Consider the following 20,758-nt stretch of genomic DNA (forward strand, 5'->3'; position numbering starts at 1 on the left):
GTGTGCTCCTGGTTCCTTGTCTAGCCTTTTATTCCACGAGGCGTTTCGAAGGAGGCGAAAGCTCGCCGGGCTCCCCCTCCAAGAATGCATTCGATGGTTCTTCCCGCGCCGTCCGGATCAGGCGCTTTGGGCGGCACCAGAAACCCAGAAAGGCGCGCATGCGCGCTCCAATTAGAACGGAACCCTCGATTTCTTTAAAAACAGATAGGCCGCCTCAATCAGGACTAGCAGCTTGGTTTGGCTCCCGAGAAGGAGAAAAAGGTAGGATCGTCGGCGCGTGCTGGTATCAGAAGAGGGAGGGAGGCTGTACTAAACCCAGATCGCTTTTGGTAGTGAAAGACAAGCATGTCTCCAAATTGTAGGGGGAACAGGATCACACTCATATGCACGTATTCTTATTTATGGGGCAGGTTCATTCATACCCCCGACGGGGGTGGGGGGATATCCAAAGGTGCTGGGACTACAACTCCCAGCATTCCCAGAAATGATGGGAGTTGTGTCGAACTGGGGGGGCTAACAAGTTGGGGGGGAAGTGTAGTGTATCTCGCTGGATTGGAGGGCATTTTTCAGATGGGGTTCCCTGGGTCCGGATTCCAGCGCAGCAAATGGCAGAGGGAGGAGGAAGGACTGGGGGCGACCCCACTTCAGCCCCCCCCAGCCCTGGGCTAGCAGGAAGCCCTACGACGAGTTGCAGGCAGTCAGCTGCCCTACCTCGCAGGCCTGTTGTTTATGCTGGGGTGCATTTGTTCACTTACTTGAGAGGAGTGTAATTTTAGGGTCCTGTTATATGGGCTGCCTGTATATAAAAATAATATAAATATAATTTTATAATATATGCAAAGATAAGAGCCAGTTTGGGATAGTGGTGCAGAAACCAGGAGTGGCCATCCTGCCTGAGGCACAAAACCCAGCTGGTCAACTTTGGACCAGTCTCTCCTCCTCACCTCAGCCTGCCTCGCAGGGTTGTTGTTCTTGCAGAATAAATAGGAGCTGGGGGCATCATGCATGCTGCCTTGAATTGCACAAAATCAAGGCAGGACAGAAGTCCATAGAGAAACCAGGAAAAGGAAGGATTTTGCACAGGGTGGGTGCCGGGGGAAGGGCCGCCCAACTGCTTGCGAGGGGCAACCTCTCGGCTTTTCCAGGGCGGCGGGCCAAGGAGCCTCAGCAGCAGCAGCAGCAGCAGCAGCAGCCATGAACGCCATCGTCGTCCTGTGCCACTTCTGCGAGCTACATGGGCCCCGCACCCTCTTTTGCACTGAGGTTTTGCACGCCCCTTTGCCTCAGGGCCCACCCGGGGGAGACAGCCCCGGGCAGAGCGAACAGGCGGAGGATGAGGAAGGGGGCATTCAAATGAGCAGCCGGCTTCATTCGCACAGCCCGGCCGAAGGTGCCAGCGTGGAGTCCAGCAGTCCAGGGCCCAAGAAGTCGGACATGTGCGAGGCAAGTGGTCCCTCTTGGCCTTGAAGGACATGGGTGCATGGCCAGAGTGCCCCGAAAATGCCCTGTCCCGTCTGCAGGATCCTCTGTGCTGCTCTTCGATCCAAGCCACCTCTCTTAATTGCACAGTTCCAGTTGCTTTATTCCAGTGTTTCTCCACCTGGGCCATTTGAAGATGGGTGGACTGGTAATGCTGGCTGGGGAATTCTGGGAGTTGAAGTCCACCCATCTTCAAATGGCCCAGGTGGAGAAACACTGCTTTATTCAGAGAGCCATTCCAAGGTTGGGATTGCACACCCCCATGCCTTTAATCTCACTTCCTGCCCCTCCAGCTGATTTTCCTCTAAAGCACACCGGTTTCGGTCTTGATCGGGCTCCGGATGCCACCCTGCGCATCTGGGGATGATCAACAAATCAAAGAGTTTGATTTTGCACCCCGAATGGTGGGTACCAACTCATGCAGCTGGGCTCAGAAGCGGCATGGATGCTTTGTGGCTGCCTTCCACAGCTTGTGGGACAAGGCTGAGTTATGGGCATCCCAGTTTATCCCAGATAAAGGGCATCAAAGTGAGGAAGGCAGCTACGGGGCTAGAATTTGCAAGCAATCCGAAAAGGAAGTTCCTGCCCCGTTTCTACTGAAGCTCTTCACTTTTTCAGCGGGGGTCCTGCAATGTTTCTTTGCTCGTTTCTATTTATTTTGCAAACGCATATAGCCACCCATCTCACGAAACGTGACTCTGGGCAGCGTACAAACCTAAGGATAATTTTAAAAAACCCATAAAACACTCAAAACGTAAATAGAAAAAGGGGCTAGAATTGCAAGCAATCCAAAATGGGGTGGGTGGGTGGTGGTTCTGCCCCGTTTCTACTGAAGCTCTTTGCTTTTTCAGTGGGGATCCTGCAATGTTTATTTGTTCGTTCTTTATTTTGCAAACACGCGTAGCTGCCCATCTCACAAAACATGTCTTCCGGCAGCATCAAAAGCTCCAGTGTGAATGGAAAGACAACCTCAACCCCCAAGGTTGCCAGGGAGCAAGCTGCTTGACATCGCGCAGCCCCCTTGCAGGCTGTTCCCCACTATCTGCTCCTTCCTTTTCCCCCTCCAGGGCTGCCGCTCCCTTCCCGCGGGACACCCGGGCTACATCAGCCATGACAAAGAAACTTCCATCAAGTACATCAGCCACCAGCACCCCAACCACCCGCAGCTCTTCAGCATCGTGCGCCAGGCCTGTGTGCGCAGCCTCAGCTGTGAAGTGAGCCCCCCCCTCCCCACAGTTGCCCTCTTGCTGCTTCCCTCTTCCCTCGCCTGGACGGATCCGGGCCTGGCCAGACCTCAGCAAATGCCGCTGCCTTCCTTTCTGGGAAGAACATATTGATGGTGGGGGGAGGTTTTTCTTTCGATGAGGCCACGGATTTCTTTGGGAAGCAAAGATGCTGGGGATTAACAGGAGGAGGAAATCCCTATCGGGCGTTTAAAGGGAGGCTCGGTTTTGGGGTGGGCAGCTTTGCCAGGTGGGTGGAAATGCTGGCAAGGGGGTGGCTTTTCTGGGTTGGCTTAGATCCTGCCCTTTAGCTGAAGAGCTTGGAGGGGGCTTGCACGCGTCCCCTGCCCTTTAGCATCAGCCCTGGGAGCAGAACCTGAGTGGCCACAGGCTGCTGGTAAGAATTCCCGGTGTTGGGTGGGCTGGGGGCCCCCACCGGCTCTGAGGTGTGTCCGGCTGGCTCTCTCCCTTGCAAAGGTCTGCCCCGGCCGGGAAGGCCCCATCTTCTTCGGGGACGAGCAGCACGGCTTCGTCTTCAGCCACACCTTCTTCATCAAGGACAGCCTGGCCCGGGGCTTCCAGCGGTGGTACAGCATCATCACCATCATGATGGACCGCATCTACCTCATCAACTCGTGGCCGTTCCTCCTGGGGAAGATCCGCGGCATCGTGGACGAGCTGCAGGGAAAGGCCCTGAAGGTGTGGGCCGGGCGGAGGGCGCGGGCCGGAGGGGGGAGTGGCGGGGCCTTGCCCAGAAAGCTGGTGGGCCTCGGCGCTGAATCAAGCCGGGCCACGCTGGCCATCGGGCTGAATCCATGACAGGGTACCGATAGTGGGAGCTGCTTGGGGCCAGGAGGAAATCTCAGCCCTTCAAATATCCAGGACCCCTTCCTTTGGGTTTTGGGGTGAGCGGCTCTGTTAAAAAATTCTTCTCCTTCCTCCCTCCACCACCTCCTCCTCTTCCTTCTCCTCCTTTCTCCCTCCTCCTTCTCTCTCCTCCCTCCTCCTCTTCGTTCCTCCCGCCTCCTTCTCATCTTTCTCCTCCCTTCTCTCTCCCCCTTCTCTTCCTCCTCCTCTTTCCGTTCTTCTTCTTCCCTCCCTCTTCTCTTCCTCCTCCTCCTCCTCCTCCTCCTCCTCCCTTCTCCCTTCTTCTCTTTCTCCTTCTCTTCCTCCTCTTCCTTCTTCCTTCCCTGCCTCCTCCTCTCTCCTTTCTTCTCCTCCTCCTGCTTCTGCTTCTCCTGCTTTTGGGTCCATCTGCAACAGCTCTATAAAGGTGACCTTTATAAAGGTTCTCCTTCACGGCAGCCAGAGCAGCTGAATTCCTAAGTAGGAGTTTGGGAGATTTGTTGAATGCCCACAACTGGATTCCCACGGGGGAATTCTGGTTTGGGGTTTGATGCAAGAGTTTTCTAGCCTTTCTCACTGGGAGTTTAGTGAGCTGCAATTTCAGGACATTTGGCGGGGGGCGCTGCTTGGCGGAAGACGTGTTAATAACTTTACAAATGATTTAAGACTTGCACAGAGGCTGACGATAGCTAGAAAGCTGCTTTTTTTTTTTTGGTAGCTTATCTTTCTTTTCTTCCACACTTGCTGCTGTGTATATGCACAGGCCTGCACCACGTGTCAGTGTTCTTTTCATCGTGGCTTCTTTGGGACACAGGTCTTCGAAGCCGAGCAGTACGGATGTCCGCAGCGTGCCCAGCGGATGAACACAGCGTTCACGCCTTTTCTGCATCAGCGGAATGGAAATGCGGCTCGCTCGCTCACTTCTCTAACCAACGACGAGAGCCTGTGGGCTTGTCTTCACACTTCCTTTGCTTGGTGATGCATTTTGTAGACCTCTGACTTGGCAGTCAGTGCGCGGGGACCAGACTCTGCTCAGATCCCAGGGAGGGAGCACTGAAGGGCCTGGAGAGTTTAGCACTCTACCATGATACAGCAAGTGAAAAGTTTTAGCTGCGCAATTAACTACCTGTCAACCTGTGATCGGTGTACAAAGTTTAATCTGTGTTAGCCTTCTGCTTTTGCACGCGTCCATGTAAACGAAGGCTAGAGAAGGTCCAGAATGTGATTTATCACTATCCGCGCGGGAATGTTGCTGGTTTCAATCAACTTTTTGGAATGCCAGAATTTATTCCGGTATTTCTTTTTTATCCAGAAGGGAAAATAGATATTGCTCACCTTTACTTCTATCCAAGTTCATTTGCAAACCTTTGCATCCTAGAGTAGTCGACGACTCCCAAGATGTTAGGGCTTCATGGTTTACCTATCCCTAAATGTCGGAAGGTGTGTCTGGGCGAGACTAAAGCTGGGGCTGGGTTACCTTTGCGTGGCACTCTCGTATCGTGTTCCCTGACGCCCCTTTGCGATGTCCTTAGGCTTCTGAAGGCCTGTGGCAGCAGACTCACGGAGAAGCTGCTGGAGGGGGCACCAACCGAGGACACTTTGGTTCAAATGGAAAAACTAGCTGGTAAGGGGCTGGGCAGAAGCCCTTTTCTGCGGAGGAACCTCGAGCCACAATGAGAGCGACTGGGGCTGCTGAGGATAGGGGTGGGGGCTGTTTTGAAAGGGGTGGAAGGCAGAATGCCCTCTGGCCAGTTTGTCCCTTCAGTGCCTCCTTTGTGTATGTGCACACAAAGCAGGGGCAAGTCCCGGGAGGGCCCAGAAAGCGGGGGGTGGGGTTTTCCATAGAATCCGGTGATAGCAAGATCCCCTTTGGGTGTGGATCGGTTAGGACTGCTGTTGGGGAGATCTTTCTGTGTAATTGCTGTCATGGGTAAGTTAGATAGATAGAGTTTCCCTGGGTGAGGGAAAGGAGGTCTTCTCCCCTCCCTTTCCAGCATGGAGAAAGGTTCATTTCATAATCTGACGCGAAGGTGCAGAAGACACGCAACTTTTCCAGAGGCTGACTAGGTAGGGCAGTGTTTCTCAACCTTGTCAATTTGAAGACACGTGGACTTCAGCTCCCAGAATTCCCTGGCAAGCAAAATCAATGCGGAACCACATGATTCACTTAACGACTGCCGCAAAAAATGTTGTAAAATTGGGTGCGGTCATGTGATGCCTTGCTTAATGACTACACTGCTTAACAATGAATTTTCCGGTCCCTGTTGTGGTCGTAAGTCAAAGACTACCTGTAATGTAGATGATGGATGGACTGAAGATCTTGCTTGTGAAAAGCCAGCTTCCTGTCTTCCTTGGAGCCAGGAAGCCCTTCATTCAAAGTCCTTTCTCTCTTTTTTCCTTTCAAGATTTGGAGGAAGAATCAGAAACCTGGGATAACTCGGAGGAAGAAGAAGGGAAATCTGCCGGCCAGATGGATATCCGAGAAGGCCCTGAGCAGAGGAAGAGCCAGGCTGATCTCGCTCTTCTGGCAGACTGTGGCAGCTGGAACGGGGCGACCAGGAGTCAGTCTGTCTTCCGTTCCCTCCGGCATTTGAGACAGGCAAGGAATGGTGGTTGCATCTCTGAAAGAGGAGAGGGGAGGGGGTGCTGTCAGTCAGGACTGGGCCCATCCTGGCATTTTTGGGGGGCTCCTGGATGCTTCCAAAGCCTACAGGGATGCACAGGAAGCTGTGATGGAGAACTGTGTCAAGTCAAAGGGCAGGAATCCTTTAATCCTGTTTGTTGTGCCTTCCCCAGGTCTTGGGGTCGTCGGCTTTCCGCATGCTGGCGTGGCACGTCCTCATGGGGAACCAGGTCATCTGGAAAGCGCAGGATCGAGACCTCATCCAATCCGCCTTTGATGTCCTGCGGGTAGGAAATTCTGCACTTCTGTCTCCGCCCCCTCCTGTGCTGATGGATTTCTGACTTGCTGGGCTGCCCTGATGCCATGGCAGGGGGTGTGACACCCGGAGGTCTGGTCCCCCTTTTCTCCCACCGCCCTGCATGGGGGCGCCTTGAGTTGCTTAGAATTGCATTCGTTGATTTTTGGTCTTAATCTTGTACCAAAGCTGTCAGCCGTTCAGCCTCTAGAAATTAAGTGACATGTACAGGAGTACTAATAATAGTAGATGCTACTGTTGTTGTTGTTCCGCGGTAATAGAATAATGTTGGCTGGGGAATTCTGGGAGTGGAAGTCCGCACATCTTCAAGTTGCCGAGGTTGAGCAACGCAAGACTAGGCTCTTCCACAAAACCTTGGGTTGCTGTGCCCAGTCAGCCCTGCCTGTATTCAAAAGACGGCTTTCTGCGTAACGGTTTGCACACCGCTTTGCGTGGACAAAGCCTGCGCTTGCAGCTGGATTGTTGTTACCTGCAGTCTGTTTCCTCTGCTAGACCATGTTGCCTGTTGGCTGCGTTCGGATCATCCCCTACAGTGACCAATATGAGGAGGCTTACCGGTGTAACTTCCTGGGCCTTGGCACCCAGGTGCAAATCCCACCTCACATACTGTCATCAGGTGAGAGTGATCCTTTCTCGCCCCTCTCTGGGCGGGTAGAAAAGATTGGTAACTCTTTACATGGGATGGAAGCTTCTTACAGTCAATAAAGTACAGGTAGTCCTTGACTTACGACCATAAGTGGGACTGGAACTTCCATTGCTAAGCAAGGCAGTTGTTAAGTGAGTCAAGCCCAATTTTATGACTTTTTGCCAGTCGTTAAGTGAATCACCACAGTCATTAAGCGAAGCTGGCTTCCCCCATTGGCTTTGCTTGTTGGGCTGGCTAGGAAGGTTGCAAATGGTGATCTTATGACCCCAGAAGGCTGCAACCATTATAAGTGCGGACCATTTGCCAAGCACCTGAATTTTGATTACATAACCGTAGGGATGTTGTGATGGTCATAGGTGTGAGGACCAGTCACAAGTCACTTTTTAAAATGCTGTCATAACTTTGAGCTGTTGCTAAATGAATGGTCGTAACTCAAGGACTCCCTGTATGTTGATGCCCTGGATGCACAGATGTTAACATTTTAGCTACTTGGGTTGGCTCTCTTTACTGCCCCTACAAATCTGGAGTGGTGGTATGAATAAACTTTGTTTTTCGCTCCAGAATTTGCCGTCCTTGTGGAAGTCCGCACCGCCACAAGGTCGAGCCTTTACCCCGTCCTGTTTGATGACGACCAGCCCCTCAGTAAATACGAGTTCGCTGTTACCAGCGGCAGCCCTCTGGCAGCGGACAGAGGTACGCCGCGCGCATTACGTCAAAGCCGTTTCAGGGAGAGGGTCAAAATGCTGTCCAACCCATATTTCACCACAGAAAAGGAGTTGTGTCACAACATTTTAAAAAAGAACTTAACTTTGCCACTTTGAAAGGCTGTTGTCACGTGGCTAGAAATGCAGGAGAAACAAGATGGGTTGGTGTCCTGAAATATATTTGTCTTTAAAACCACTGCTATCCGCAATTGTCATTGACTTGGCTAGCTCACAGCGCAGGTTAATTTGCAAGCTGTATCATTTTTCTGTGGATTAGACTCATTTGAAGGACATTTTGCAAAATTCTGGATTTGCAGAATGTGGTGAGAGAGAGTCAGTGCTCTCAGGGCCACCGGAACCCTTTTTGACCCGCTGGCTTTGCTTATTGCAAACCCGATTCTTTCTGTAAACCGGAATGGGCGACCCAGGATTAAATGGGTGTGCGTCTGTGGAGGGGGGAGAAAAAAAGGTGTCACATAAACCTTAGGGAAGTCTCTGAAGCGGGCCCTGTTGCTGAGCAAGATACAATCTACAAGTTTATCTGTCCACTTGTCAACTGCAAAGGCCACATTTTCTTACTTAATCTTGCCAAGAAAATTGCAAGTGCTGATTAAGAAATAATGGTAGAAAAGCTTTGAGGATACTCGAAAGCCTTTCCTCCCAACTGCAGTTGGTCCGACCATCTTGAACAAGATTGAAGCTGCTCTGATGAACCAGAACCTCTCAGTTGCTGTGGTGGACCAGTGTCTCATCTGCCTTAAAGAGGAGTGGATGAAGTAAGGCCAATTTTCAGTTTGAAAAGCAGTTGTCTTCTACAGCTATCTTCTGGACATTTCCTTCCTCCCTTCCTCCCTTCCTCCCTCCCTCCCTCCCTCCCCAGAAGCTCATTTTTTTAAACCTGGCCCAGGGAAGTGTTTGGAGTACACGTAACTAATGGTTCTCTCTCTCTCTCTCTCTCTTTTTTTTGGCCTTCTGCAGTAAAGTGAAGGTCCTCTTTAAGTTCACCAAAGTGGACAGCCGGCCCAAAGAAGACACCCAGAAGTTGCTGAGCGTCTTGGGAGCCTCCGAAGAGGATAACGTGAAGCTTCTGAAGTTCTGGATGACGGGCTTGAGCAAGACGTACAAGTCGCACCTGATGTCGACGGTCCGCAGTCCGACTTCTCTGGAGCCGCGGAGCTAGCCCGAGGAAGCCCTTGGTTGCACTCGGAATTCCGTCAACCCACGCGGTTTGGCGTGTGATGGGGGAGCGCAGATGTCCTGGTGCAACAGTCCGAAGATCAACTGAGGTGGCAAGGCAAAGGATCGAGGAAGGCCCATTGGCCTCAAAACTGGATACACCAGAGGCTTTCCACCTTTCGTCTACTCCACCACCGTTTGGATTTCTGTGTTGCAAGCTCGCTCTCCTTTCTTTGGAAATGCTGTTTTTGCAGTTAAAGAGGGTTTTCGGTATCCGCCATCAGATGAAGACAGCCTGAGCCTCTGTCTCCTGTTCCTCTGACCCTCCTAATCAACAGTGCATTGCTTGGCATTCGGTGAGCTGAAGTCCAGTCTCCATAACCACAAGCGTTGCTTGCAGCGTTGCCGTTGCGGAACGCCTCTGAATTTTCTGAAATTAGACTGGGAGTTAACGAGTTAATGTCCTGTTTAATAGTAGCTTCCTGCCGCATCTCAAAATAAAAGGGATAGGTGTTTGGCCTTAGAATTCCCTCGGCTGTATTAGGGAAATCTGGGAAGTGCACCCTTAAACGGAGCTGTATTCTTTAGCCTAATATTAGGACTGAATTGACTTGCGTGGAAAGGGGAACCTTCCATGTTTTTTGTTAGCTTGGGAGATTTTGCCTTCAACAACTCTGTTAAATTTTGGTGGAAGGCAATGTAAAAATGTGTTTGTATCCACTTCATATTAAAAGAAGTGCTGGGAGCCTGGCCTCCAAGCAGTCTTTTTGTCAGTAGAGAACGGAGAGAAAGCAAAACTGTAATGGGTTTTAGAACGCATTGCACCAAAGCCAGGTATCATCATACGATGAGATCCTGTTCCTAAACGCTGACAAGGCTGTGTTAGTTTTATTGGAAAATGTATTCAGAGAGCAGTGAGGCTATGTATTAAGGCCCATTAATTCAGTGAGATAACGTTTTAAGTGTGTTCCAATGTTTTCCTGTGGCTAACTTGAGACTTAAAAACATAAATTTTGGATTTTCAATTTTGTGCTATACTGTAGCGAAGACTGCTAAATAATTAAGGTATTTCTGTCACAATCCAGGTCTTCAGCAGGATATACAGTTGCAGAATAAGCAGGTGGATGTCTTAATCGATTGTTGTAACCAAAATAAGTGTCTTTGACAAAAATGGAATCTAGAAAATTCAAGAACCTGTGCAAGGATGTAACATTTATATTTTCTTCATTTTACCATGAGATTAATTCAGTTCTTTATATTTTTAACTGCACAGCTAAGGTGATTGATTGTAAATCTTTTCTGCCAAGAAAAGTAATTCTGAACATATTTTATATTGCATTTTTAAAAGGGAGAGAAGTAGAATAATAGAGATTCTAATTTGTTAAGTTTATTTTATTCTTGTGTACGTATTGAAATATTTATAGTCACTCCTTTTCAGAAAAAAATCTTAAATACTTTATGACTTTTCTGTGTAATTAATTGTGTTTGTGTTGAATTTTCGTTTATTTAATCTGTGTGTAAAAATGCACATAAAGGAGGCTTTTCCCAGGAGAAAAATTAAGTTGGATTAAATGAGGCTTTTCAAAGAATAGGTTTAACGTAACAGCAGCAAATGCTTAAAAGAATTCCTTGTACTTGGGGAGATTAAATAATTATTAGTAATTTATTCCCAAATAAAAATCTGTTGGCCTGCAGTCTAAAGAAGTAGGTTTCCTCACAGTCTATTCTTCTATCAAACGATGCCTGATTTTACCAGCTAGGAAGCACAAAAAATACTTGGCTTTGCAAAAGTTAAAAAAAAAAAAATTCCACTAAAGGTGTCTAAAGACAGGAAGCTGGGGCTCTTTTGTCCAAAATCTATTACTGTCACGTTGTTTTTCCCTTAATTGTGGTTAAAGCCCCGTTTTCAACCGTTTGGACTCCGTTCCCACTTCTTGCTACAAGAAGAGAACCCTCCAGGTGAAAGGCGGGGTCGGAACACGGGCCGGCCGCCTCCCACCGAATGCACCCCAACTCCCACAGGGCTTGACGAGCAAAACCTAAGGGGAAAACTCCTTAGGAATGATGGGAGTTGAAGTCCACACGGCGTGGGACAGCCCAAGGCGGAGGGCGCATGCGTGACAAAAAAAAGCCGCTATTGAGACGCGGCGCGTGCGCTGCTTGTTTCCCTGGAGTGGGGCGCATGCGCGCTTGAGGCGGGAAGATAAAACCAGCGGGCGCCGGTGGCGCATGCGCACAGCCCCGAGGCGAGGATGTGGCGGGCCGCGCTGGCCGTGGGGCTCGGTGTGGCGCTGGAGGCGCTGCTGGCCTGGCTGCTGCGGCGGCGGCGGGCGGCGGCGGTGCGCGAGGTCCTCTTCTTCCCCTCGCGGGTGACGTGCACCGAGGGGCTGCTGGCGGAGGGGCCCTGCGCGTGCCCGCTGCCGCACGGCGAGAGCGCGCTGGGCCGCCTCCTGGCGCGCGTGCTGGCGGCGCGGCGCTCGCTCGAGCTGTGCGTCTTCGCCTTCTCCAGCCCGCAGCTGGGCCGCGCCGTCGCCCTCCTGCACCGCCGCGGCGTCCGCGTCCGTGTCATCGTCGACGCCGATTACATGGCGGTCCGCGGCTCGCAGATCGGGCCGCTGAGGAGAGCCGGTGAGGGGCGGGGCCGGGATCCGGGCGGCCAATGGGGAGAGGGGAAGTCGGAGCGCACCATCGCGCATTCCGAGGGGGGGAGGCAGGAGGGCAGCGCGCGGAGAGGGGTGGGCGGGACCGGGATCTTGGCGGCCAATGGGGAGAGGGGAAACCGGAGCGCGCCATCGAGCGTTCCGAGGGGTGGAGGCGGGAGGTCAGCGCGGGGAGAGGGGCGGGCGGGGCTGGGGGAGCGTGCCGGCTGGGGAATTCTGGGAGTTGAAGTCCGCCCGTCTTCAAGGGGCCGACTCCTGGAAGTCCTTTGTGGGCTGCCCCTCTGACCACAGGGAGTCTGTACGGCCCCCAAGAAGGGGGTGGGGGGACAGAACCACAGCTAGAATCCACCGGCCAGAGACAGAAAATCGGAATGAGCCATTAGGAGGTAATGCGGGGAGGTGGAAAAGCAGCAGCAGGAGATGGGTTGGTGGCTCTGGATTCACTCAGGGAATGCAAAATGGATTTATCTATCTAAACCAGTGTTTCTCATCCTTGGCAGCTTTCAGATGTGTGGACTTCAACTCATAGCTGGCTGGGGAATTCTGGGAGTTGAAGTCCACACATCTGAAAGCTGCCAAGGATGAGAAACACTGAACTAGGACAACTGCCCATCCATGGGGAGGCTGGACAGCAGGCAAAGGATTCAAACCCCAAACTCCACACATGAAACATGAGCAGATGCCTGGGTTGAGAGCCTCCCCGTTTCAAGCCATAAAGGACAAACAGACCCACCCACGAGGCTGCCCAAATGCCTGAAGGAGCATCCAGGTCTTGAACGCTTGACGGATGGAGTCTGACGTGTGAATGTTCTCACTGAAGCGAAAAGGGGCGGTTCTTCTGCCCCCTTGGTGACAGGGAAGCCGGGGGTGGGTCAAGAGCAGGGTCCCACGAGAGGTCCCCAGGGGTTCCCTGGGAGATCACGATTTACTTAAAAAGTGATTTCAGATTCGGGCAACTTCACATCAAAGAGGTAAGTTTCGTTCATTATTTTCAGTTTAAGAACACCGTTAGGGCATATATACAGGCCTACCCAAGAAAGGAATATAATAGTTTTGTAACTTCTGGCTTATATTTGAGCCTGAATGGGCAGGGGTTCCCCGAGGCCTGGAAAATATTTCAGGGGTTCCTCCGGGGTCAAAAAGTTGGGAAAGGCTGGTCAAGAGCATCAGGCTCCCCCTGCTGGCATTGAGCCCTCCGGTGCAAGCTCTGCCCTTTTGGACGTGAGCACGAGGCCACAGGGTGTATGCCTGAAAGGCACGGCGCTTGCATCATGATGGCCTTGCTTTTGTCATGCCGACCTGTTGGTCCCACCTGCGGATGAAGAGAAACACAGAAATGACCGAGGTGGAAAGGGGTCCCAGAAGACAGATGTGTGGCCAAAGAAGAAAAGAGGGTCAGATGTGAATTGGTGCTAATGCAAGTGGATGGAGGAAAAAAGCAAGCAAGCAAGCAAGCAGAATGCAAGATGAGGCGGTTTGGTTGTAACCACGCCATTCTGCATAAATTGGGTGACAAGCAAAATAATTGGCACTGAGTGGGGTTTTCTCTTCTTTCAAAGGAATTCAGGTGCGCCACGATCAGGAGAGCGGCTACATGCACCATAAGTTCGCCATCATTGACAAGAAGGTGCTGATCACAGGCTCTTTGAACTGGACCACTCAAGCAATCCAGAACAACAGGGAGAATGTGCTGGTGGTAGAAGACCAGGATTGCGTGAACATTTTTCTGGCAGAATTTGAAAAGATTTGGGAAGACTACAACCCTACTAATTATACATTTCTCTCTAAAACGTGATTAACTGGAACTGGGAAAGGATGAAGCTAATTCTGGGACCAAAATATAGTGTGGCAAAAAGGGGGTGGGGTGTTGGGAGGATTTGCTTCAAAAACTCAGGTTTTCTGAGAATGGCACAGTTACTTTAAAACAAAGGGAAGTAAAGAATTAAACAAGCAGTGTGTTTCTTAGTTTGTTCAGTAAGTTTACTTTCCGAGGAACAGAACTTGAGATACGCTGTGTTAAGAAGTGATATAAACCTGCAGGAGTACTACAGAACACTGAAGACAGAATGCAATGCAGGAATTACATATCGATCATCTTCGTAAACACATTCCCTGCATATGGAAAGTTAGCATTCCAAGATGTTACCTTTAATCTGTCTACATAGGCAGAATCAGCTCTCATATCCGTATCGGAAGAGAGAGAAGGCTCAGGAAGGCCTAAAAACAACTATCTGCTTTTATTTTCCAAAGAGCCGTTAAGCTGGGAATCCTGCTTAACGATTGGGACAGATATGTCCATGCTGCATGCTTGATTTGAATTCTGGGACTTGAGAATCTGAAGGCAGAAAGTGGAGGGAGGCAGAACTAATTGCATAGCGTATTGCGTTAGGAGGCTGCATAAAGCTACAATTGCGCAGTTTAAATAGTTCTGTGTTAAAGGATATTAGTGCTAGTGGCTTTACCACTACTTAAACTATGGTACTAATGAGAAAGATTCCAAGAGAACTCTTGGAAGAAATTAAAACATTATTTGAGGTAAATATTGATGTATCAACACCATGAATACGTTGTCAGGGCTTTACCTGCGATTTGTTTAGTTTCTATCATGATTAAAGCAGTGGTTCCAAAGAACAAGCGTGAATGTGTGTGTTGCAATATTTTGCGGCAATAATACTCAACTGGTTATGAAATAGCTACGCGTACCCCCGGCTGGCCGAAAGATCATTAGCTGTTAAAAAAAGTAGGTGCTGGATTATTTCTAAGTAACAATGGCTTGTCTTTCAGTTCTGTTGATTTCAATTCAATCTTTACACTCTCTTTAAAGCAGTTCTTTTATTTCTATTGGAATTTAGTAGGGAATACCGCTTGCTCAGCAAGACAAGAGGATCTGGAGTAAGGCAGTTTAATTTAATCAAGATTAAACTTTTATTTTTGCCACTTCCATCTTTGTTTTTTTTTTTTTTGCCATACTTAGAACAGTTCAGCAATATATACTCGGCTACACTTATCAGCAATTGCTGCATCTGTTAGGAAGCCAGCATTGTGACCAATTACTTGTAGTAAAATCTCATGTTTTAGCAGTAATGCTGAAGGATGTGCCATCTCCAGCTACAACAAAAACCTTCGTTACAGCATACCAAGGGTGGTGCAAAAATAGTTTATTACGATATAATTTTATGTATAGTTAAGTAATTATATTTACAAAATAATCATCAGCTACATCCACGGGAACCCTAGCATGTCACACAAGGTTTGTAAGGAATAAATACTGTGACATAAGTGATATCTCTACAGTGAACAGCTGAAGAGGGAATTTGCTCCCTTAAAATCATGAAAAGACACTGCTCAGAATCTCTCGAGATTCAAACACGTTGAGATGGTTCAGCAGATAATTTGCTGGGACTTCCCCGACTCCTCCTAAAATGCCTTCTTGGTTTGAGTAGACCGGTAGTTCACAGGTGCCACCTGCTCTCCAGATGGACTACTTATTACACCCTGAATTTTCCTGGTAGGCATGGGTTACACATTCCCACGCTCAGTTCTTGGATGACCCCTTTGTGATCCAATTGGCTATGGTCAACTTGGCGGTGAAGCTCACGTGGGACTTAAGAGGGGCAGACGTGGCCTCAGAACCTTTGTGAAGTAAGATGATGAGTAGCCCATGAGGAAGGACCTCCTAGTGATCTATGCGTGCAGCATCCCCATTCCCTCACCTCCAGCCATGCCTCCTTTGTCCAAGCAAGTTCGTGTTGAGGGGATGGATCAGCAGAGCCTTCAGCCACTCAAGAACAATGGGATACGAGCATTTCTTACGTGTGGTTGTTTCTGGCTTACATTTACAGTAGTAATAGTATTACTCTACTGAAGGAAGGAAACAACGTCTAGCCAATTCTCACCAACCAGGTGGAGTTCCCCTCTTAATAGCTCGTTTCACTGACTCTTCTGCAGACTTACAGGCCTGGCTAATTCCATGGTAAAGCCCAGATTTTTCCTTAGGTACCTTGGGACTACCCACTAACTTTTGTAGTCAGTCATGGGCTCAAGTCCTATTAGCAAGGATACCCTCCCCCGCTGAGCACCCCCTCCGGGAACTGTGATTGCCATGTACGATGGTGTAACTATTGCAGTGCTGAACAACACAAGATGAACATATGGATGGCGGGAAGCAAAATCTACTTGGTGTCCTTGGAGAAATCCTTGGCTGAATCTGCAACAGTGTTAACGTGCAACAATATGGTGTATCTTGGAGGACTTAGGCTACCACCACCAATGCTCTGTGAACAAACAGTAAAACCTCAGTTTATTGGCCCTTAAGTTTATCAGCAACTTGCCTTGTTCAACTTTGCTGAACGCAGCAGACAAAATCCGTTTGCCCCTGCACGCATACATACAATCCTATTTGTTATGTAATGGACATTTCAGGTCTAACAGACATCCTCCCGTTAGTCCATTAAACTGAGTTTACTGTAACGTAACTGCATATCCCAGGTTATTTATGCCACGTCAGTTACAAGCTTACTGGATTGACCGAGGAAGAAAACAACTGTATAGAAAGTAGGTTTTAAAACACTGTACATAATTTTCTTTGGAGAGGCATTTCCAAAACTAAAAAGGATCAGAGAAATTTAAAAATATATTTATAGCATTCAAACCAACCAACCAACCTTCTGTAAGGGAACAAAGAGCAGGATTATCAGGTTACACTAATTTCCTTTTCCAAGTCAAAAGGAAATCTGTATTAGAACAAGATTAAAAAAGAAAGTCACCCCAAAAAACCCTCCACTGGTTTTTGAGTAATAAATATTTACATGGCGTGCTTTGAATACTATACAGGTCTTAAATTATTTTTTAGAGAATAACAAAGCTTTAAAAAATGGGGGGAAATTACAAAGGAAAGATAAGCGTGCATGTGCTTAAAAGTTCACAACGAAGTACTGCATATGAACCACTGAGGTGGAAGGAAGAAAAAGTCCAGTGGGATTCTAATCAAGTATGTTGTCATTACAAAAAGCAACGTTTTTTCCTAAACACCACACGGGGCTACTTGCAGGCAGCCTCTGCCGCAGGAAAAACAGCCTGCCTGGATTCTGTGCATCCGCACAAGCAATCCTCCTTTTCCATTTCTTAGCAGGAAAAAGAAAAGCAAAATGGCATTAAAAGAGGACAGGGTCCTGCTTTGAAACAAGGAAAAAAACGTAACATTGGCAGTGGACAACATCCAGAAAGCCGTATTTCAGGTGTATTTATACTGTACATCCACCCGTGCTGAACTTTCCTCAAGAACACACATCCTCTTGATCTCCGAAGTGCAGAATGGTGTAAAAACACAGCAACTTGCATCTGAATATCCCTAGTCACGCCCTTTTAAGAGCCACTCAAGAAATACAACTTCCCAAACACCCACTTGCTTCGTTGCGTAGGGACAGCGCCTTGGACTCAGCAAGTAAAGTCGATTTTGTGTGAAAGGAGGCGGGGTTGCTTTACTCTTCTTTCAAACATCACTTTTAAATGTCTGAGAAACCATCTTGGAGTAGCAACATTTCTCTGTTCATAAAGGAAGCATGTGAGTGAACTGCGGGGATTTTCCAAGAGCCTTTGTTTGCCCGGCAGGTTGCTATCGAGCTGCAGGGAAATTACACGGGGAAAAATTACAGTGCTTCTGCTCGGTGCAGCCCGGTCCATGGGAAGCAGGAAGGAAAAAAACGAACAAACAGGCCTGCAATACAATTTCAGAGGTGGATGCCGCAACTGCATCCCCTTCAGCCGTCCGAGAAGATACACTGCAAATTCCAGCATGCACAAATCAATCCTAGCAATGGCTGTGGAGCTTCCCAACTTTAAAATTCACTTCTAGACACACAACCAGCAGTCACAAAGTTGCAGCTTGGTAGGTCTAAAAGAGCAACAAGTCTTGAAGAAACACTAACCTCTAGTAAAACTATGAAGATCTCCTTCGCCTTTTAGCCATTCACGGCAGCCAGTGTTTTGCAGAACACTCTTGTTGTGGCATGTCAAACACGGGAGCCTGAAATTCACACATCACCCGGCCAGCTGCCTTTGAGATGTTGTATACTAAGGTATCTTTTTGCTTCAGGTCTACTGCTAGGAAACGGATCATCCCATGAGGTTTTTTATTTTTATTTTTGGGCAGGAACAACTAATTTCATTGCTACGTGTCTAATTAAAGTCTAAGAACTGCATAAAACTAAAAGAAGTGGACCAATCCTAGCTGGGAATAGCAGGACATCACAGAGTTGTGCTTGCCCCAAAGTTCAACCGTTTTTAATCCAAATAAGCAGCGGAAACTTAACCAAGCAAGAGCAAAAATTCCATCTCAAGGGATCTAAAGTCTGTAGAATTGGGGTAGAACACACTAGTCATCTGCAAGGTGGGGGAAACAAGGCTTGTTCGTAATGCTTTTGAGCAGTTAATGCTGAAGTTTTAAGCACCCACTTCGAAGTAGCTTGATTCATCTGCTTTTGTAAAGACATTTTAACGCTTCCAACTTTCTTCTTGGAAAAGCTGTATACACTCTGGATCCCAAAGCATCGAGGAATCTAATCGCTGCCTTTTTGGGGTGGCTGGGCCCAGGATATGGGGGGGAAAAAACTGAAAGTCACGCAGACCTGTTTCATTTCAGGTAAATGGCAGCACTAAATTGTAAGAATTCTCTGGGGATAATGGTTACCTTGGCACTTTTCAAACGCCACTTTTAGTGGGCTTATCTTACGACCTGTTATTCAGGCGTTCCTTTTAACTGTCCCTTTGCAACTGATCATCTCTCACACCGACACTGCCACCTTGCATAAACGTACAGAAGGCACCTCTCCTACTATTTTTAGGCCTGTTAAATTCAACTCCCACCCCATTTCTGCCTGGGAAGCTCACCTCTCTTGCATGTCAGAACCCCGTCTTTCTGTGCCCTTCTATTTACAATTCTGTACTACTCCGGGCAGTCTCATGGTGGAAACTGGCTGAAATAGATTCCTGAGGAGAAATACAATCCATTTTCTTTTTCCTTCAAAGGCCACCTTGAAGGAACAAGGACCTGCACTTCAGGGTAAAGCCTGATTTCTCAGTCCATGGCAGACAAGTGTCTTGAGTCCTGCTTTTACATAGGCACTAAACCCACTGAGGCTAGGAGAAAGGGTGAACCGTAACTGGAAGGGGGTAACCATTGCCAGTGATCTTAAGGATGATGTTTTTCCAAGATCCTGACTAATGTGGAGTCAGTCACATCTTAACCATGGCTCTATGCTGGCTCAGTTTAAAAAAAAAATTGGAAAGTTGCTAAGGTACATTAAGGACCGAATCCCTGCTAAGCACACAACAGAACCATCAAGATGCTACTCAAGGCCAGCCTAGAGTGCCTTTTCCCCCTCAGAGAAGCAAGCCTTGTTCTGCTTGTCAGCCATCTAGGGTGATGGGGAGCTTGCCACGCCAAACCCAATTTGCTTCCGAGCTGCAACGTTGGGCTCAAAACATCGGCCTAAGTGCTGTGTTACTCTCAACACCAGTAGAGCTAAGCTGGAGGTGTGTCCTCCCTCCCCTTTCCCTTCCCAGGGCCCTGTTGTGATACCCACACATCGGTAAAACAGAGCTAGCTTATCAATAGGCTGTTAAGCCTTAATACTGACACTTAGTATAATGGACATATAGTAGGAAGGATTTTTTTTTCTTTAAAGAGACCCTCTCCCTGCATTCTTGCCGAAAGTAGGGACTTTTTAATTCAGGACCGTCAGGGAATCTGTTTAGCCCACTGTTTCTCAACCGTAACAAGTTTAAGATGTGTGGACTTCCATTCCCAGAATTCCCCAACCAGCATGGCTGGCTGGGGAATTCTGGGAGTGGAAGTCCACACATCTTAAACTCGCTAAGGCTGAGAAACAGAGATTTTATCCCTCTGGTGATGGACAGAAAAACGGCTGGAATTGTTCAGTCTGTTCATCTGGAGCAGCTCGATAAAAATCTCCCCTCCCAACCAAGCAAAATATAATAAAAAAGAGCAGAAGAAAAAGAAGGGTGCTTGTGTTGTTGTGATGCAGCAAGCAGGGTGGTGCACGCAGCCCAGCTGGAAACGAAGGAGAAAATTAGTCTTTCTTCAAGTCCTTGGATTCGAAGAGCTTAAGGCGCTCCTGCACCGTCAGGCCTTCCTTCAGACTCTGGGGGGGAGAAAGAGAGAAGAGCCAACCATGAAACGCCATTCTGGTGGTGGAAAGGGCCAAAGTCCCAACACAGGGGAAGACGCTCAGACAGAGGAAAAAGCGAGAGGCAAAATCCTCAGGTTTAAGAACATGCTGAAGAAAATGCACCATGATGGAGAAGTGTTACTGGAGGATCATTGCCCAGTGGAGGAAGAGCGAGAGGACCCCAGATGCAGCTCACTACAGAGCGACCCCCTGGCGATTCTGACGCGCCTTTAGATGCTTTCAACTCCACCAGGGCTGCCGTGCTGTCCTTCCCACAGAACGTGTTTGCTCCAGGACCATTTCCTGCTGTCACTCCAGGACAACACATTAACACTTCGTGCCGGATGGGGACTCTTGTAGAACTGAGACTCCAGAAAAAATGTCCAGGAGATATTTTTACAGAACCAAGACCTGGTTCAGCTCATGGTGGTAGAGCAGAATGTCGTACCTCCTTTCTGAATCAGAGAAGAGCAGAGCTGGGTCCTTCGATTTGACTGCACAAGGTCAACCATCGCCTGGCAAATGCTAGCTGCACGCCAGCCGGCTTTGCATTTGCTGCTTCCAAACAACGTCTGGCATCACAATCCTTCTCAGAGATACTTGTGGCGACATGGAAAGCAATCTGGTGCCACCCAGCTCGGTTAGGGCGAAACCTAGAATGCCCAGCTCCCTGGTACAGAAGAGCCTGCCCTAAGCATTTAAAACCCAGAACTCTAAAATGTGGAACAGGTAACGTAGCAGCTCCCTGCCTCTAGAAATGGAATTACCCACTGTTTTCCTTGTAACAACAACTAGGAAGCGAGCTGTAAGGATTGACAATCCTGCTTTGCAAATATGTGCAAACTGGATGAGGTTAGTGGGGTAGATAGAACTGTTGGGAATTTAAAATATTTTGC

The 20,758-nt window shown here is 48.7% G+C and overlaps 3 protein-coding genes across 6 annotated transcripts in view; 2 read left to right on the forward strand and 1 right to left on the reverse strand.

The window, feature by feature from the left end:
- On the forward strand, positions 1–10,471 carry FLCN (folliculin). The gene is made up of 12 exons (XM_063314792.1): positions 1–261; positions 1,146–1,443; positions 2,547–2,693; positions 3,180–3,401; positions 4,363–4,523; positions 5,081–5,172; positions 5,954–6,147; positions 6,345–6,458; positions 6,980–7,103; positions 7,695–7,826; positions 8,508–8,613; positions 8,816–10,471. The coding sequence occupies exons 2-12, from the start codon at positions 1,195–1,197 to the stop codon at positions 9,015–9,017; spliced, it is 1,743 nt and encodes a 580-aa protein (XP_063170862.1). The 5' UTR covers positions 1–261; positions 1,146–1,194; the 3' UTR covers positions 9,018–10,471.
- Positions 10,472–11,259: 788 nt separating this feature from the next.
- On the forward strand, positions 11,260–13,720 carry PLD6 (phospholipase D family member 6). Its single transcript, XM_063314945.1, has 2 exons — positions 11,260–11,641; positions 13,233–13,720. Exons 1-2 carry the CDS (start codon positions 11,266–11,268, stop codon positions 13,466–13,468), a joined length of 612 nt encoding a protein of 203 aa, XP_063171015.1. The 5' UTR covers positions 11,260–11,265; the 3' UTR covers positions 13,469–13,720.
- A 2,573-nt stretch (positions 13,721–16,293) lies between these two features.
- MPRIP (myosin phosphatase Rho interacting protein) overlaps positions 16,294–20,758 on the reverse strand; it is an 88,583-nt gene continuing 84,118 nt past the window's right edge. For 3 of the 4 annotated variants that reach the window (XM_063314886.1, XM_063314885.1, XM_063314887.1), the window contains one exon: positions 16,294–19,835. In XM_063314886.1, coding sequence (XP_063170956.1) covers positions 19,764–19,835 — 72 coding nt within the window. In that variant the 3' untranslated portion in view covers positions 16,294–19,763. The remainder of the gene's footprint in view (positions 19,836–20,758) is intronic. The other variant, XM_063314888.1, reaches the window with a different exon arrangement.

Source organism: Candoia aspera, chromosome 14 (genome assembly GCF_035149785.1).
Source record: "Candoia aspera isolate rCanAsp1 chromosome 14, rCanAsp1.hap2, whole genome shotgun sequence".
NCBI classification, from domain to species: domain Eukaryota; kingdom Metazoa; phylum Chordata; class Lepidosauria; order Squamata; family Boidae; genus Candoia; species Candoia aspera.